This window comes from Saccostrea cucullata, unplaced genomic scaffold, assembly GCF_032062105.1.
Source record: "Saccostrea cucullata isolate Sc308-1 unplaced genomic scaffold, CSIRO_AGI_Scuc_v1 ctg416, whole genome shotgun sequence".
Classification (NCBI taxonomy): Eukaryota; Metazoa; Mollusca; class Bivalvia; order Ostreida; family Ostreidae; genus Saccostrea; species Saccostrea cuccullata.
The window spans coordinates 112,712-133,571 of record NW_026925088.1 but is presented as its reverse complement, the minus strand read 5'-3'; the positions used below and the strand labels follow the sequence as shown (position 1 = coordinate 133,571).

The 20,860-nt window shown below is 33.7% G+C and overlaps 1 protein-coding gene across 1 annotated transcript in view; it reads right to left on the bottom strand.

Moving 5' to 3' along the window:
- Window positions 1–20,860, bottom strand: part of LOC134268024 (uncharacterized) — a 61,885-nt gene that overhangs the window by 32,072 nt on the left and 8,953 nt on the right. The window contains 12 exon segments of the mRNA XM_062750227.1: window positions 15–188; window positions 404–574; window positions 785–947; window positions 1,371–1,552; window positions 1,802–1,997; window positions 2,923–3,068; window positions 12,182–12,380; window positions 13,043–13,173; window positions 15,896–16,120; window positions 16,464–16,568; window positions 17,227–17,363; window positions 18,822–18,903. Of these exon segments, the coding sequence (XP_062606211.1) occupies window positions 15–188; window positions 404–574; window positions 785–947; window positions 1,371–1,552; window positions 1,802–1,997; window positions 2,923–3,068; window positions 12,182–12,380; window positions 13,043–13,173; window positions 15,896–16,120; window positions 16,464–16,568; window positions 17,227–17,363; window positions 18,822–18,903 (1,911 nt within the window).

Here is a 20,860-nt window from a genome sequence, read left to right as displayed (position 1 = left end):
AAAAATTGACTTACTTTCACACTTAGGAACAGAACTCCACTGCCCATTTCCTTGACATTTTGAGGAAAGTGGGTCGAGCGAACGATACCCCACATCACACTTATACTGAACCAGTCCTGTGTAATACGAGGAATTAGACCAAGTTATGGCTCCATGGTTGGGGACAGTCGGTGATCCACAGTTTATTTCTAAAAACAGACCAGTTCATGATCAATTTGTTTAAATTCTGGAATTTCTTACAAAATGTATTTCAAAAATAACTGTATGAAAATTTGTTAAGAAGTACTTAGGTGATCATCTTTATAAAAAAAAATATTGCTTCATAAAATATGGTAATTATTAGTAAAGCAGAGACTTTATGTACTACAATGTCTAAAAGGTTACAGATCAATAGAACCCTTACCTTTACAGGTGGGCAGTGAGTCTGACCAGGTTCCATTTATATCACAGATGAGAGTTGTGGCCCCTTCCAACAGGTAGCCAGTATCACAGGTAAATTTGACAGCAGTCCCATACTCCACTCTCAGACTACTCACATGCAGGTGTTTGGACAAGTTCTCCAACTTTGGACAATCTATATTTAATAATTTTAACTTATTAAAACGTTCATTTACTTGTTTCATATCTAGATTAATTTATGTTTTTTATATTGTATTTCCATTTCCTACACAATAACAATTTGTCTCAATTAATAGAAGATGAAAAGATATTCATAAAATTGGTTTCAGAATACATTAACATTGACAACTTTCTGATTTAATTTAACAAACACAGCAATAATCACCGTATGATATGGTAGCTCCCCAGCCTGGCCTTGATACAAGGTCATCTGAGATGAAGGAAATGTTGAAATGACCTTGACGTGAACGTGTGACAGAAGGTCCATTGGTCCCAGAATATCTACTTATCACAGCACCAGGTTCCTCTGACGAGGATCCATTTATAAGCTATAAAAAGAACAGAGGCTCCATGTCAACATTTGAAATTTAATATTTCTTAAACTGAATGTAATACAATGTATATTTATTAAGTTTATCAACTTTTTGATAAGTAAGTAGAAATAAAACTGATTTTAAAACATGGTTGAACTTCATTCTTAGAAAAAAATAATAATACTTTGCTTAAAAATCAAACTTTTTAAAATGTTTGATAAATTAACAACACTTTTTAAAAATATTTGATTAAATTTCGTAAAAAAATTTATAATAAAAAATTAAATCCCACACGAAATTTTATATGACTATATATTGAATAGGTTTACTATTAAAACAACGAAATTAAATGCCCACGAAACTATTACCGATGAACGAAATTTTATGCCCACGAAAATTTGTGCTTCTACAGTAGTTTAAATTTTATCAAATAATTACTGTTAAAACATCAAAGTCCACTTCGGTGTCGAAGTTGTCGTCAAATACGATGGTGAGTTGTGTATTACGTGGGTTGGTGATGAGCCATGAACACTGAAGACTGAGTGGATACGAGGCTCCCAGTTTGTAGCCAGGAGATGAAATAATGGCAGCTTCCTTGTTTATTATGATATTATTGCACCCTGAATAATAAACAAATGTTAAAGGAATAATAAACCAATGCATTTTTATACTTTCTGCTTTTTAAGTACATGTATATGATCTATAATCTTTTGATATGACCTTTGCTTGATAAGACTAGATATTATAGACAACAGAAGAGCTTTATTAGTGGAATAGTCTTGCCACTTCAGTGGAGGGGTAACATGCTTTTCTCAGGACTGACATGGACCTCAACATTTAAATGGAGGCACACAACTTTTGACACGTACCTGCTTTATATGAAATGTTGAATCCTCTCCCGACTTTCTCCCTGTCGGCCTGGAGCCGAATGAAGAGACAGTGACCAGTAGAGATGATAACGGGAGGTAAAGTTTCACCGGTGTACCTCCCAAACAGAGCCGAGTTCTCCGTGTCCCCATCTCTAATCTCCACCCAGTCCCCTGACCCCAGGGAAATATCCTCAATCTACAACATGAAACTCAATCTAAGCGTTTCCATTTAATGCATTTAATTCTAGGAAACTGCATAAAACAATGCTGTTGCAGTGAAATATATAGTTCTCATAACTTCTTGGGGAATCAAATGTACCATGTGCTTATTGTAACACATTTTTTTAAAAACTACATTACACTTCTTAACAAAAAATGTCAACACATCTGAGATATCTTAAGCTAGCTTCTTTCTCAGTTATCTTTTATTATTCGCACACTTTACTTCTTCATCTTTGCTTTTCAGTTTGAACATGCTTTGGTATTTTTTTTTATCTACTTTTGGAATATAGTACATAATCTTGCATTTAAAAACTCGTTTAAACTTTTTTCACGTCATCATCCGTTAGATTCAAGTCATGTTAATTAAACCTGAAAATTAATGCAAACTTCAACACTTCAATGTAAATCTTCCTATTTTCCACTTAACTTAATCTCTTTTTTTCACTGACTGAACTTGTGAAAATCACTTTTTATGCTATTTATAATATAAGATTACATGGCTTTTAAAAGATGATCTATATTGCATTAACTCTACCCAGTTCACTGGCTTGCCAGTTTGACATAATTTACAGTCTGAGAATTGCTGCACAAGTCTGAGCCACACCTACCTGCTCTAAGATAAAATATTGTTGAGCAGTGATTGTCCAGAAAACCTACCTGTAGTGAGATCAGGTTTTGTTGAGCAGTGATTGTCCAGACACCTACCTGTAGTGAGATCAGGTTTTGTTGAGCAGTGATCGTCCAGTGCACCTACCTGTAGTGAGATCAGGTTTTGTTGAGCAGTGATTGTCCAGTGCACCTACCTGTAGTGAGATCAGGTTTTGTTGAGCAGTGATTGTCCAGACACCTACCTGTAGTGAGATCAGGTTTTGTTGAGCAGTGATTGTCCAGACACCTACCTGTAGTGAGATCAGGTTTTGTTGAGCAGTGATCGTCCAGTCACAGATGAGGTTGTTAACATACTGAGATTTCTTATAACCAGGGGAGGTAACCCACTGAGACTGGGATGTAGCATTCAATGTGCCACCACAGCCCTCAATGGCAACTACAAAATAAAGTACAACATTAAGTAAATTAACCTAAAATTTTTAAAAACTGGAATGAAAGATATAATTTATTTCCCAACATGTAAAAGCATGACCTAAGAAAGGTCCCTACAGATTTTGAGGTCAAAAGGTCATATATCATGGTCACAAATTCTATTTTAAAACTTTCCTTTTCATGCAATATCTTGAGAAACCTTGGAGATCTTGCAGTGAAACTTGATACAACATCCTATGGCCTGAGGAAGACTCCTATTTATTTTCAGGTCAAAATGTCAAAGGTCAAGGTAAAAAAAAAAAAACATTCTCAGTGTATGTGTGTAAAACTTTCATTTCAGGGCAATACATCTCAAGAAGCCTTTGCGTTTATGAGAAATTTGGCCTAAATATTTTACCATGGCTCCACCCTCCCTTCTTTATGTGCCTCCCTTGACCCCGCCTCCCCCCATCCATCCATGCATGTATTTTCTTTTCTTTTTTTTTCTTAAGCAGGTGGAAACAGATTCTCTGAATTAGCTTGCTCTATTAGACTTTGTAAGGAGTTAATTTCAAAAATTTTTTGCAGAGAAAATGTAAAGGAGAAAAGTGATAAATCAAAGAAATATTACAAATATATTAGAATATTGTTTCCTCTAAAGACCAGGATCCATATAACGTACCTGCTTAACAGATACACTAATGTGCTGCACCTGAAATCGATCTGCTTTTGACAACACTAATTACTGCTCACAATAATTAGGACACAAGTCAGAGCTTTGGGAGACAACTGAGGGGTTGTTGAGTCTGTATAAAAAGTCTTGTCATGACAAACGGAGACATCAGTCACAACAGCCTTACACGGTCTGTAACAGGAATGTAACAAGCCAGAAACATGAGGTGTGTCAACTCCAGGCCTGTCACCGGTCCACAGAGGATCATGTTAGACACACATTAAATCAACCTGCTCTCCCTCTTACACAAAACTTCAAACTTCAAGTCGCAGGTAACCATTCTGTTCAAATGTATCATAGAGATCAGGAGGCTTATCTGTTAAAAAGAAACTATTTCCAGTTCTATTTGTCTAACTTCCTTTATTTCTAAATCATCATTTTAAAAAAATATTTTTGGCATATGTTCCAGGAAAAGTCCTTGGCATAAAGTATATTTACAATCTGTTTCACTGAATTTACACAAAAAATTATTTAAGATTTTCCTTTCTTCAAATTCACATGTCTGCATGTACTAGTTTCTTTTTTGATATATAAGATATAAACCAGAATAGTATAAAACAATTTTAACTCTAACTGTATTGCAAAGCTTTAGACATGTTTTATAACTTAAACAGCTATTTTCACTTTCTTAATTGCACAGAAAATGAGAATTGTTTATAAATAAATACGCAGCATGCTCTTAGATTGTTGTGACACTCCCTGAGCCTTTAGTGCAGTGAACACAGATGCTGTGTAATTCTCTGCAGGAGGATTAACAGAGCCAATTCTCACTCCAACAAGTTCAAACTCAGAGAGCATCAAATTAATGTTTACGCCCAAAATTATAATTGTTCTATCTATTTCTTGAAAGGATTATCTCAAGGGTTTGAAGACCTAGAGCAGTAATTTGATAGGAGTGAAGAAAACACCTAACTAAAAAAGGCTCCACAGCTGACGGGAATCTCAGAATAAGAATTAGTGAAACCTTGTGAAATATTTGACAGGACTGTCAAATTATCAGGTGCTGGATTCAACTAGCCAGCCTAATCAAAGTCTAATATGAAAGTCACTGAACGATAAAGTACTGCACCTGTTCTGTTAGACTGCAAAATCAAATTTAAGGGAAACAAGAGGCCCAAGGGCCACATCGCTCACCTGAGCAATGTGGATAGGAAAAAAGCAGAAATCAGTTTATGGTTGAAAAGTTTAAACCCAGTAGTGGTCTAAACCAATCCTTAAAAGGGAGATGGTATGATTTGAACAAACTTGAATCTTCACTAACTAAGGATGCATGTATATTTCTTTGATTACCTGTGGCTTTATTGCCCTTCACATTTGAACTTACATTGTGGCCCCATCCTATTCCCAAAGGGGTCATGTCTTGAACAAAATTGAATCTACACTACCCAAGAATGCTTCCATATGAACACGACTAATCATGGCTTTGCTATTCTTGAAAAGAATTTTAAAGATTTTTTTCTACATGTTTCTATGTAAAACTTGGATTCCATGTTGTGGCCCCGCCCTACCCCTTGGGGTCATGATTTGAACAAAAATTGAATGTCCACCACCTGAGGATGCTTCCACAAAAATATGATCATTCATGCCTTTGTTATTCTTGAGAAGAAGATTTTGAAAGAATTTTCCTATATATTTCTATGTAACATTTTGATTGGCCATTGTGGCCCTGCCCAACCCCCAGGGGTCATGATTTGTACAAACTTGAATCTACACTACCTGAGGATGCTTCCCTACAAGTTTCATCTTTCCTCAGGCACCATGGTTCTTGAGAAGAAGATTTTTAAAGAATTTTCCTATATATTTCTCCTATATATTTCTACGTAAAACTTTGATCGGCCATTTTGGCCCCACCCTACCCCCAGGGGTCATTCTTTGAACAAAATTGAATCTACTCTAGTTAAGGATGCTTCCCTATAAGTTTCATCTTTCTTGGCACAGTGGTTCTTGAGAAGAAGATTTTTAAAAAAATTTCCTATATATTTCTATGTAAAACTTTGATCAGCCATTTTTGCCCCAATTTGATAGGATGCTTCCCTACAAGTTTCATCTTTCCTCAGAAAAAGAAGATTTTTAAAGAATTTTCCTATATATTTCTATGTAAAACTTTGATCGGCCTTTTTGGCCCCACCCTACCCCCAGGGGTCATACTTTGAACAAAATTGAATCTACTCTAGTTAAGGATGCTTCCCTATAAGTTTCATCTTTCCTGGCACAGTGGTTCTTGAGAGGAAGATTTTTAAAGAATTTTCCTATATATTTCTATGTAAAACTTTGATCGGCCATTTTGGCCCCACCCTACCCCCAGGGGTCATGATTTGAACAAACTTGAATTTACACTAGTTGAGGATGCTTCCCTATAAGTTTCATCTTTCCTGGCACAGTGGTTCTTTAGAAGAAGATACATAAAAAAAATTTCCTATATATTTCTATGTAACACATTGATCAGCCATTGTGCCCCCCCCCTACCCCTGGGGGTCATGATTTGAACAAACTTGAATTTACACTAGTTGAGGATGCTTCCCTATAAGTTTCAAGTGGTTCTTGAGAAGATTTTTAAAGAATTTTCCTATATATTTCTATGTAAAACTTTGATCCGCCATTTTGGCCCCACCCTACCCCCAGGGGTCATGATTTGAACAAACTTGAATCTACACTAGTTGAGGATGCTTCCCTATAAGTTTCATCTTTCCTGGCACAGTGGTTCTCGAGAAGAAGATTTTTAAAGAATTTTCCTATATATTTCTATGTAAAACTTTGATCGGCCATTTTGGCCCCGCCCTACCCCCAGGAACAAACTTGAATCTACACTACCTGAGGATGCTTCCTTAAATCTTTCCTGGCACAGTGGTTCTTGACTGCAAATATTCATTATTTCTTAATTATCTCCCCTGTGGCCCTCATTTGAACAAACTTGAATCCCCTTCACCTAAGGATACTTTGTGCCAAGTTTGGTTGAAATTGGCCCAGTGGTTCTTGAGAAGAAGTCGAAAATGTGAAAAGTTTACAACGACGACGACGACTACGACGACGACAACAACGACAGACAACGGACAAATTTTGATCAGAAAAGCTCACTTGAGCCTTTGGCTCAGGTGAGCTAAAAAATTGTTGAGCTGATTATTCCTTTGCAAATTTGAACATAATGTTCATTATTTTATTATCAACCATTAAATCAACATCAATAGAAAATGAGAATAGATATTTGGGTGTGTCTAAAAGTATGCAAATAATCTCTTTTTCTCTGTGTCATTAATGGCTACAATCAGTGTGAAATTTACACAGAATGGTTCAGTTCACCATCTACACAAAAATTCTCATCATGTACAAAATCCATTTATTTTACCACACTAATCATCTTGGTGTGCACTTTTTTCCATAAAAAAACCTTTTTTTTTTATCTCTGCAGGGAAAATAAACATGAACCATTACATAAAGACCTTTCTGTCTGAATTCATAAACCCAAAGTTTTGATCAACAAGGAAACTCTAACTGTCAGAATTCACTAAGACAGGACAAGATGGAGATAAATCCTATTTTCACTTTTGTACAAACATCTCCACCTCTTTCTCCAAGAAAAGCTGCCTGTTATTTTAAGAGATTTATAACAGTCAAACTGTTTTTTCATCTTATCTGTGCTGTTTTGGGTGGACCGAGAATCCAGAAATTGATAATGTTCAAAAATTGATATCAATCTTTCATTTCCTGATAAAGATTTAAATGTCAAGCTACACATTAGATTCTGCATGATGTCATCATTTTCCCCCTTAAGTATTCTTTGAAACCATGCACCTAAGTAACAGTTTTTTTGTTCCTGCTAAGATTTTCAAATAAAATCTTATATGAAGCACCAAAATTTATGGTAGTATTTTTTTATTTATAAATGCATTCTAAATGACATTTTATGGTAGTATTTATAAAAGCCTTGTACAATATTCTCTGTTGAGCCCAGCCTGCTATTGTTTAATCCATTCTAAAACAGATCCCCTGTAGATTCCTCTCTCCTGCAGAGAGATGTACTTGGAGAATATTTATACAGGCTTGTGATTTTTTTGGGTGGAGCTGCTATTTCTTGCATGCCTTGGTAATCGATCATTGACAACAATAACACAAGTCTTTGTTATGCTGAATCGATGTCACAGAAAAGCTCCCAAGTGTTGACGCAAATTTTTAATTTAAACTACCCCCTCTGACTCCTACATGGGAAATAATCTATTTTAAGAAGTTGCAGTCTTTTGTATCGTTTGTTACACTTTCTGCATAACATAAACAATTAATATACATAAAGTAAGGATAAATTCCCACAAATACGAATTTATAATTCAATTTTATAAAAAACTCAAAAAAAAATTTTATAACCTTTTTTCATGGGAAAGAAATTATAATTGTATTCTATGCATATTGACAGAGTTATTTCCCTTGCCAACTAGAATCTTAATCACTTGAGAAAGGGAGGTCACCCATCACATTTAAGAGATAACATAACAAGAAGCCATTTAGTGGGGCCCTTTATTTCTGGCACACATCTGATCTGCCTAACTCCCAGTATCAGGAGCATTCTTCAGCAGCGGAATGCCCTTGTCAGTCCTGACATTAGTGGGGTCTTCTACAAGATAACGGACCCCAGAAGCTGCCATATCGTAGGAGAATCGTCAGTAAAATGTCATTTGTTGCTGGTATCTATTACAAATTCTATTGATAAGAAAGGCGAAAAAAAAAAATACTGAAAGGACTCAGGGTACGAATTCAAATTGATGGGAAAAAAATATTCTCATCAATTATAATACTTTATTTAAAGTATTTCTTGACATTGAGGAAGTTGTCACACCCAGCATAATTATTTCTTAAAAGCGTAGTACGTGAGCATGATTAAAATACGCCAAAATCTACAATTTTACAAGATACTGCCTCTAAAAGCTAGGGAATTATCATGGAATATCCATTGCCAAGACAATTTGAACAGAGACCCAAATGAAGCTGGTACTATACACAAAACATAAACTCAGCAAATAGATGCAGTAAATAAGGAAAGGGTGGGGCCCAGAAAGCACTACAGGTTTCCATGGTAAACTCCAAGGCAATCAAAGGAATGCTGTTATGCAACTACCACACGTTACATTCATGTAGTGAAAACACTTTATACTCTGTCCTTGATAAAGAACAGCTCTCAAAATCTTACAATGTGTTCATTTCAATATAAGTGTCATATTTATTAATCTTAGAACAATTTCTCTATAAAGCATGATGTATGCCTAAGCATGATGTACGGCTTTACAAAGCAAGTTTTGCTGTTTTCCTGAAAATGGTTTTATATTTTCCGTTTAAGTAAAGGTCAATGGCCTCATTCATGCCGATTGAAATATCTTTTATTTCTTGAAAGAATCTGTTATGTGATGTGTTAAAAAAGCAATAATAGATATTTTGAAAATAGCATATGTTTTATCAGAATATCAGTTAAATCATGATCATGCATTTCCTCATCTCAACCGCCTCAAGAGTACACATTGAATCATACAATCTAGAAGCTATAGTGGGACCTTAATAATGTGGAACTTGCATAAGGTCTAAGATACACTATATGAGAACTCTGGACCCAACTTACAAAGTTAATACTTCTAACAATCTGAAATATCAAGGGAACCAAAGTTTCGCTTTGAAAAGACACAATGAGGGACCTAAATCGGGCTGAGGGTACAACTTTAAGCTAGTAGGCTGGAACCTCAACAAAACTGAGGGTAAAACTTTATTCTAACAGGCTTGAACCTCAAATGAACAAGGTACACATCTTACAACAGGGTGGAACGGAACCAGGTGTACCCTTGTAACTTATGCAAAAAAATCAAAGGTACACTTTGTAGTTTGTACCTCAAACAATGTGGAAATACAATATGAAACCCAAACAGAGTAAAGTTAATTTTGGTTCCTGTAGTAATGTGATATTTCAATAAGGCTGAAGGAGCTATATTCAAATCACAAAATGTATATCTTAACTTAAAGTATAAGATCTCAACAAGACATAATGTAATATGCAAAAGGTGTAAACTTCACAAGCAGGTCACACTTTGGTACATCAAAGTGTCGGACCTTATAAAATAAAAGACAGTATTTAGCTGGTAACAAAATATGTGACTGTGAAAAAATGTCTACTAGTTGTACCTCAATTTAAGGTCACCTTCTCCCTCCGCCAATTTGGGACCTCAAAAAGGCGACACAAAAAGATATGTAAGTCACACATCTAACTAATTCTACACACAATATAATGCACATTTTGAATTCTGCACATGATTCTAGAACAAAAATTTGGTGACCTTGACTTTTGGTCCTATATTCAAACAGAGGTTCATATAATATAACTAATTATTGAAATAAAACATCTCTGTTCATCTATTGAAAAAAGAAGTTGTTATCTGCTAAAACATAGGAAATAGGTAATTCATTTTAGTGATGATAGCTAGGTGTTTCCCTAAACATTCTTCCAGTAACTAACAAGTGTCAGGCTATCTAGAAAAAGACAGATGCTTTTTTATACACATGATTCACACACTTTCACTCTGGAATCTCTGTTTATAGCTGCTGCATAGTAAATTATTTTTCCTAGTGTATGCACATGTATCACGTAATAACAATTCTACTCTAAAACTAGTTATATGCAAGTTCATTATTCAGTATGAATCTGGGGACTTTCAATGCATAGCAATTTATTTTTTATGCACTTTTTTTTTGCATTTATTAAAGATAATTTTCCCTGTAATTTTTTTGCTTCAAGACTTGCTGAAACTGTAAATCACATTATTTTTTACCAGACATATACCCCAATCAGACTCTATAAACTTAGACCTAATGAACATTTTATGAAGCGATCTCCATTAAATCTCCAGATGCCAGGCTTCTGTTGCTGTGAGTAGCTTTGTCATTTGACTTCATCAGGTTATTTCATCAGACACACCCTTGTTTTATTGATACCAGGAGATATCTAACACAATTAAAATCTTTCCACATCAAGAGTGATCCCCATCCCTCCATAAATAAATATCTCCCCACAGACAAAGGGGAAAAAGCTTACTGCAGAAAAGGTTTACTCCCTCTAATTAAATGCAGTCTCTTATTTATAAAGTACATAGTGTGAATTAAGCAAAGGGTGTTTCATCATGCCAAGATATTTAATAAATCATTCCACAAAAATTGCAGGGAATGAAGCAGCAGTTAAAAGAACTGAACTGAAACCAAATGCACTGGTATGCTGCAACTTTTTGGAAAATAACATTAATCATTTATTGTCAAGTTCACATCAACTTGTGCATTAAGAATATCAAATCTTTCAAACCTACTGAGTTTTATATATTTTGAATAAAGGTTGCATCCAATCAAAGATTGGGGATTTGCAATAATTTTTTTGATTTAAAAAAAAAAACTAACCAAGAAATAGAAAACAACCAAGCTACTATTTCTTGCAATTTTTAGGAGACAATAGAGCAAAAAATTAACCTTTTATGATTTTATCCCAAGCTTTATACATTTTTTTTTTAATTAAAATTTCAAATTTTGAACAAAAAATCCTCTGTAAAAATGAGTATCAACTGCAATACATTCTTTATTAAGATGATCAATACACAAGACCTATACAAATAAATTAATATACTAGTACAATGTATACTGTTAAGATTAAGATGAAGGTAAATAGCTGTGGTTTTCTCTTCTTTTTTTTTCAAATTCAAAAACCAAAATTTGGTTAAAACACCCAAACAATCATTAAAGGTCATCAATTAAGACATGAATAGATTTTAGGGAAGTCACCTTTTTTGTTACAATTAAGTTTCTGTCCTAATTCAAACTATTAATTAAAACCTTTTTTGATTCTTTTGAGGAATGAAGGGCACCTTCGATATCAAAGCCAATGATTGATGATAATACGTACATCAAACTAAATATTGAAATGTATGTCACTTATATATCATCCATGATCAGAACTTCTTTTGTAAAAATAAAATTCCATTATGTTAAATTATATATGTCATCTAGAAATGGATTAATGTTACAGGATATTAAGATTTATTGGATCTTAATTACATGTATTAAAAAAAATCAAAAACTAAGGAATGGTTCATAAAGCTGAGATTCCAAAACAATGATCCACTCTCATCACACCTTAATTAACTGTTCTGTATTTTACATCAGTATGAACTTGTGTTGAACAAAACTGATATATGTACCTTAAACCAATACTAATAAACCTGGCATTCAACTTCAAAATATATTTTCAACATACACTTATCTTTGAGAAAACAGGAGTCTTTCATTTGTTTCAGGAATAAGGTTATCAGCAATGGTTATTGTACAGAAAGTCCAAAGGACACATCTAAAAAAAATGTTGTGATTGTCAATATATTGTTTTATTTTTTTTAACTCACCTGCAAACCAGGTGACATTAAAGCCAGTGGTCTGATTGTCCTGATCCGAGAGAAACTTGACTACAAGGCTGTTACTGGAGGAGAGGGGAATTATGGGAATGCTGCTTCCACTGTAGTTTCCGACCAGCGGATCTAACATGGAGCGGCCATCATAAATGCTGACAACATCATAACCATTTTCTAAGTCAAAAGCTTCAAACTAAAAGTAGAAAAAGAATGTTCAATCAAACAAAATTTATATTCATATTTAGTGTTTCTGCCATGAATCACAGGCATCGGAACCGGGGGGGCTAGGGGGGGCTTAGCCCCCCACTTTTTTTCCAAATATATTACTTAGTATAGACATTGAACATATCTTCGTAGGTTTAGCCTCCCCACTTTCCACAGATACGTCTAAGTATAGGTTAAAAATGGGGAAAGTGGTGGTGTTTGGAAAAAAATTTTTGGTACTGAAGTTCGAACCTAACCCCCCCCCCCTCCCCCCACGAAATAGGATTTTCGTGTTTGGGAAATGAATTATTTCCTTTTTTTTTTTTTTTTTAATTGCTTGTTAGGTTTTTTTGAAGGTACAAATTTTTTTTTTTTACACTTAGCCCCCCCACTTTCAATTTGCTGCCGACGCCAATGCTGAATAACACTTCAACGAGATCTATTGTTTTCTTTTATGGATGGTATAGTAAACTCAGGTATATATTGCAAAGTCCATGGGACCCATAAATCCATAATTTGTTTTATCCATATATAACCATTTTTACTGTACTCAGAAAGATTTGTAAAATGAATTTCATCCAAATATTAATTACCAGAAAAAAGTTTTGCTGCACTCAGAAATTTGTAAAATGACCTGAGGGTTTGTCTTACTTGTAAATAGACTCTTGTCCCAAGAGGAGTATGAATGTCCCATTGACAGGATGAGAAGGGTGGGTAGTGATGAGGATAATACGGTGATTGGAATGTTCCAGTGTTTCCCTGATATGTATTGCCACAATAACCTGACAACAACAAAAATCAAAATAATCAAAATCATAATTGTTAGCTGGATTTTTTCATATATGTGTATCAGGGTTTCTACATTCCAGCATTTCTTTCTGTGACAACTTTTGTAGATGACCTGGAATGCAATCTATATTATATTCTCACAATTCATGGAACTTGCAGTCATAAAAGAATCCATTTTGAAAAAATGTCACTTTTTTTCTGACAAATTCTAAAACATCAATCAAATTCAAAATAATTGATCTGCTGCACTTTTAAAATTAAATTCCAGTCTGTTTTTTCCCTCCAAGGACTTTTAACAAAACCTGTCATGTGAAGATGCCTGGGCACCTAATATACAGAGAAATTATTGCACTCTTTCTCCACAAACTTAATTTCATTTTTTCTTTTCATTCCAAACTTTTTCTAGCAATATCACTGTGATTCAGCTTTCTTTTTTGTCGACATTTCAACTGCAAGTTTACTTAACAAGTTATCCTATTTCACCCTTAAAATCTAGACAGCAATGGTGCCCCGCCTTAAACTATAATAAAATCTGAGCCCCTAAATTACACAAAAAAGCAATTCTTATAGTTTCATTCCAAGATGTGTTACAGAAACTATTATAATTCTCTTGAACAGGACGGTGAACATTCTTACAAAAGACCACGACTAATAATGTCACATTTAGGAATAAATACCTGCAAACTTCCCTTTGCTAATAAATTTTAATGACTTAATTAATGCATCTGCATGTATAAAATTGCATGGGAGGTCTACTGTCTTCCAAACAAAATAGGTTATAAACATAAATAAGCACGTCAAGTATAATTCTGGACCTGTCCAATTTTAAAGTGTCTCTTTAAAGTGAGAAGGAAAAAAAAATGTACGAAGTGAGAACTTCAGAGTATCTAATAATCAAACTAGCATTTAGCCTAAAACTGTCACATTTAATAAAATGCTCTGCATCTGCTCCATTTGTTAAGTAAAGTACCTCAACCCCTTCCCAAAGTTAGTTCCCCCCCAAAAAGTAAAGAGTAAAATTAATCACATCCGAAGAACTAAAACTTTCACCTAATGCTACCCTCTGATTCCATATATAAAAAGATTTAATAGATTATGCAAACAAGCTTTATTCATTTCAATTAATTTCTCTGACAGAATACTTTTTTCCAACCTAACTATATCAACAGAGACTGCAATGGTAGCCTGGTGTATCTAATGTTCTAGCTTACTAGCAAGACTACACAGACATGTTTCTCTAAATGTACGCAAATTATGACCTTCATCTGCAATTCACAGCTGACATTATGACATTTCTTACAATTAGTTCACACTATTACTTATTTAAACCTTTCTTTATACTGCCAAAAGGATTTTTATATTTTTAAAAATTTCTTTTTCTTTTTTAAATGTTCCTTCAAAACCTTTAAATAACGTTAAGTCCCAAATACAAAAACTCAAGAATTTAATGACACTTGCTCATCATTTCTATTCTACAATTTTTTGAGGTACAAAATTTCCATAAGAATAACATATAGACAGAATACAGCGTTTCACAAAGAACAAATTTGGGCCCACGCCCTCCTTTCAGCTCCAAGTTTAGACAAAAGCCATTGACAAGCTCGTATTTGACATGTTTACCTTTCACAAGATACAGATACTACAGATAGGGACGAATCAAGGCTTTTAACAGCTATAGGATATAGAGTTTCTTTCTCAGATTAACGTGAAAAATACAAACAGATCCATGTACATCCTGGTCATTCATTTACCAACAAATTAAATATCACCCCAGTAGTGTGTGACAGAGAAAAATTGGGGTCTACTGAGTGTTGAGCAGGTTACATAATCTTTAAAAATCAATGGAAAAGCATTATCAAGATAAATGAAGTACTGAACAGGAAAATTATCAGTGTAAATGTTATAAATGAAATTTAAAAAAAATTCTAAATCACACCTATCATTTGTTCATTAATAACTTTTTTAAGTGCAAGATAAATCAAATTCATACCTCCACTGCTTCTATAAAAACGGGGGTAGTAAAAAGTTTAACTCTTTCATTAGATTGATAGATGTTGTAAGGTTGTAAACAAAGCCAAACCTATTTTTCTTTAATTAATGTCTTGAAATAATAATATCAAACTTGATTCTGGTTTAAGTTAATCCACAAAATGAACGTGCATTAAAACCCAATATGGACACTGTGAATATTATCCTTACTAAATTGAATTTACTCAACTTAACTTGCTGTAAATGATTTTTATCTGATGTATACAGTATTTGAAGAAATTGACAATTGACAATGAATATGTACGGGTACTTTTGATTCAGTACATTAGATATTGTACTGAGACTATCTTAGAAGGACTGGATAGATAATCAAAAAAACAAATCAGATTGGAAGTAAAACATGACTTAATGTCCAATCAACAGCCAATTAAGATTATCACAAGAATCTACCCAAGCAACTCAATGAACCAGCTGCAGATTACTATTCAAGCTTTCCATGTAACTCAAAGACTCAGGTTAAAATTACATGTGTACTTCCAAGCAGGACTTATGAACCATATTCAGACCGTAACATGTGCTCAATCTATATAAGAAGGACCCGTGACCCAGACTGAAGTCAAGTTTCTTTCAAATGAGGTGTTTACAAAAGTAAAATAACTTGAATAAAATTGCTAGGACTTCTCAAAGTGAAAACACAAAAAAATTAAAAGATTCATTCAAACTTACCTGAACAATTTTTTTCATCTGATTGGTCGAGACAATCGGCAACTCCATCGCATAACCAATCAGAACTGATGCATTTGCTTCCATCTTGGCAGCGGAATTGCTGCTTAGCACATGGCACAGTTTGGCACACAAATGGTAACTTCACTTCACATGGTCCCAATGACCAGCGATATTTACCAAAGTCACTCACGCTACGTACATTTATAGAAGAACACTGCTTGTGACCTACAAGGCACAAGAACATTGCATTAAGGAATATTATATTTTGTGGTATACATTTGGAAAATAATGAAATTCTTAACATTAGGTATATGAACACATCTCTTCAACATGTTTAATTCAAAAGGTTTTTCAATGGTAGCCCTTAACAAATGAAACAATGAAAAAAATTGAGTACCAAAAAGTTGTATATACAGCCACACTCTGGCTAAATGAGAGAAGTCACTTAATACAGTGAACTGCGGATTGTTTAGGCAGGTTTGACTGTATTTATGTTTTAGGCAAATTTTCCATTGACCATTTTCTATGTGTTTTTATCTAGTGACAGAACAACTACCAAAATCCTTACCATCTTGAAAGCCCAGTGGTTGATTGAGGGCCCAGAAGCCCCGTTCTACATTTGTCACCTGTCCATCACTCCATTGATACTGACCATTTTCATCTCTGAACAAACCTGTTAACAACACAATAAGTATAAGAATTTCTGAAACTTTAACATGTTTACTGATGACAAAAGTTCTTTTACTGATTGCTTTAAGGAATGCAATTCAAACTTAGGCTCAGAACCTTAATGAATATTCCTGAAAACTCTAAAGGAAATCTGTTTTAATGCATATATTTTGCAAAACTGTACAAGAACCACAATTATAGTGACAAATAAAGAAAGACATTTCCCTTTCCCTACTTCATGAAAATCAAATGAATTTTTTATGATTCAGTGACCTTTCCACTGCAAGGTTAATAACACCGAAAATGAATGAAATTTACATTGGAAAGTGTCCTTTCACTTATCATGTATTCCTTGTATGAAGTCAAAGCCCACAAAAATTTATCCCTTGTAAGAAATAGTTTCATACTTTACAATTATGTTTAGTAGAGATACAGTATCATAGGGTGTAGACCACAATATAAATTTTATAAATTAGACAAAATAACTTCTAGAAAAATAGTGTAATTTTGACCCATTTACAAAAAATCTTTGCCAGTTTCTGTATTAGGACCTACTTTTTCTGCCAGTTGGCTGTACTAGACAGATTATATTTAGCAGTAGCACTCTCTGAATGTCGATTATAAAAATGTCAGCTAATTATCAGATGTTTCTTGTCACCTACCAATCCAGAATTGCCCGTTATCCCATCCTTCCAGGGATACAAACTTGTCACTCTGCTGAAATTGCACATTTTCTATAAAATTTCCAATCTGCTGATTTTGATTAAATCCTCTTATTTTCAGCAGCCAACCTCCATAACTGCAAAAAGAAGCATATATTTTTGTACTATTTGAGTGCATACACATAAAATTGCAGTATAATGTTCATTTTAGTTAATGTAAAACTGATTTCCAATAAACTAAATTAGTACCGCATATATTTCCTTGGGGCATCAATTTATGAAAAAAATTCATAATTTTAGTAAAATGTGCTGCAGTACATGTACTTGTTGTAATGAATAAGAACTTTTAAACATATTAGCTGCTTTGCTTTTTATTTATTTTTTTTTTCACTCTTTTTTTTTTTAATACAGTACTTGTGAATGAGAGTGTTCACACTTTTTCACTTCAAGCCTGCTAAATCACATGGAAGAGAATAGCGGAATACATAAGGGTCATTGAAACAATTAACTTTAACAGATAACGCCCAAAACAATGTGTAAACTTATTATGCAGAAGAAATCCTGTTATAAAGTCATCAATCCTTGATGGAAAGTCTGACATACTTACATTAATTACATATTCTAACAGTGTGGTGCTAAGACTCCAAAAATAAGTGTTTTTTTTCTGATTTGAATTACAAAAATATGGTCATATGGATAAAAAAGACCCACCCCCACCACCACCACCACCACCAAAAAATTCAATTGATAGAGAAAGTATTTTTTTCCATTTCATAAAATGGTTATTTAGGGTGGGGTGTGACTGTCTTTAAAATATCATAAGGGGGAAATATGAGAATAAAAACACCTGATCAAAGATAAAACTTAACAGAGGGAAGAAAAGTTGATAACAAAATCTGCTTTAACAAATCTTCGAGATGTTTTAACATCATTAATAAGAGGGCCCTATCGTAAAGTCAATATCTCTGACAACCCATGACCACCAGATGGCGTTTTCATTTCTCATTCCAAGCCTGAAAGGTTCCAATTCATTACCAGGAGGATGGGAAGTCTTTGGACTTGGGTGGCCTATCGATATGATTGAATACTTTTGTCAGAATATAAAACAGCACAAGGAGGAAATAACAAGATTAATGTCAATTGTCAATATCTGATCAGCTATTGGTTTGATTTCTCCTCCACTCCTCTCTTCAAAATCAATATATAAAATATAAAAATTTTGAATTTTCAGAGTGATTCCTAAATGTAAATAAAAAAGTATTGTTTTGAAATTAAAATTGTATGGCCAAACAGTCTGTGACTTAAATTATGAAATACAAAAGGAGATTGATATCCTGTAATTAACTTAAGAATATGTCCCATTAATATTTCATTTAATTTTAGATAAACCTTGTTTCCATTTTTTTCTTTTTAGTTTGAATAAAAAATTAAGAACCCAAGTGACTATCTGACTTGAACCACTTACACTGTACATTAATTGAAAGTTACAGTATCTAGTAAGAGGGGTAAAAATATATGCCACCACACGTATTAGAAGGCACACACTTTTAATTTGTATTTGTGATGATAAATACATCCTGATCCTTTCTATTTACCTTTGACATAATGATTCTGCTTGAGTAAATGTTGCTAATTCTGCCAAAACCAGGACACACTTGCTTCCGACTTTACTCCACCCTGCAAAACAGTAGCACTTCAATTTACCTAATTATCAATGAAAGTCTGACAGGCGAAATTCAACAGATACAATTAGCTACACTCTGCCATATAAAACATGTAATTACTTCATGCTTTTTGAAGCATGTCACTAAAAGGGTAAGTGGTTCACTTACTTTATAACAAGTATCATCTGATATTTGTCTGCTAAATTTATTAAATGGAATGCTGTAATTTATGGCTGGGATTATAACCATATTGAACATGTTAAAGGGAAAAACAATAAAAATATATAAAAACTTAGGGAAAAGATTCTCTCCTTTACTCTCATATACACTGTTAAATTTTCAACACCATTTTTTAAAATAAGAGAATACAATGGGTCAAGAAATCATATTTCAATTTTGTTCATCACTATGATATAACACTGAATTTTGAAAGCAATGAACCCATCTGTTAATTTAACCTCCCCCCTCTTCTTACTCTCTGTCCACATAAATCTTAAGACTTTACTACTACATAATTTTTAAGGTTAAGACAAGGAATGAAATAAATCTGTCTGCAAATATCATGGACAGTATGTGACATTTTTTTTCTATATATTTGTGAACATCATAAACTAGAAATTTAATATTGAAATAGGTTCATTGTTTTTTGTTTTAAATTTAAACATTATTCAAAAAAAAAAACTATTTTAGTTTAGAACATTTACAATGGGAATGGGACACCAAGTGGATCCCCTTATAGGCAACAGAGCAGTCTATCTCAAAAGCACAGGTCTGTCTAACAAAAACGATGAAAATCTAATTAGTGCACTAACTGGTAAAATCGGTCAAATTCGGTCCATTTGTCAGAGATTTATTTTGGTTGGGTTTCAAATTTAATATTTTCTATCTGATCGTATTGATCGCTTTAACTTATAACAAAACACATTACCAGTAATAAAAACATTTTGTCGATCGTGATTGTTTTAACATATTTTCACCATGATAGGTCTAAAATATTTCAATGGGGCAGTACCAGGGAAGAAATTAATGTAGAAAAAAGAAGCCTCCGAAGGAATATGAGAAACACTGAAGAGACTACCTCTCAGAGGAAATAATTTCAAATTGGTTGAAAGTGTACAAAAAAAAATGAAGTAATATTGTCATGATCATTATATGATAAAAGTTTTAGACTGGTTAAAATTCATTTGATCCTGTGAAATTAAAGAAACTGTCTTTCCAAATGTCCTCTGGTGATTTTTTTCTTTTTCATGAAGACTGACTGAGACTGGTAAGTGGTAAATGGTACCTATAGAGAGATCCATATATATTGTAAATCTCTCTATATTTGTGAAGCCTTATTTACGTGAGATAACTTTAATTGTTTGAAAATAAAGTTCTCGTGAATAAAATGTGATCTACAGTAGCTAGTAGTAGTGTATATCATGTTTCATTCATGAAAACTTTTTTACGTCTCCTCACAAAAATTTCTTCCTTGCTTACACTTTATGCATTAAACAGTTTTTTATGAAAGTTTTCACTAGCTTGTAAATATATCTCTGACCAAAATAAGGGTTCACAAAAATTTGGTGATCTGCCTTGTTTGGAGAACCCTGTATATGGTATATGCTATATAGTCAGTGTTTTCCCTTTATTTCAAAGTAAAGGGTTAGAGATCAGTTGTTACAGGCAAGGAGCTGAGGTTTATGAACAACAAATTTTTATTTCAAAGGGGCATTTTTGTCAAATGAAGCAGTCAATTTGGCCGGTAGTGGGTTCTTAGGGAAAACACTGATGTAGTATTTGGAGAACCCTGTGTATGGTATTTGGAGAACCCTGTATATGGTATTTAACCCTGTGTATGGTATTTAACCCTGTATATGGTACATGTATTTGGAGAACCCTGTATATGGTATTTAACCCTGTATATGGTATTTGGGGAACCCTGTTAGGGCTGTATATGGTATTTGGAGAACCCTGTATATGGTATTTGG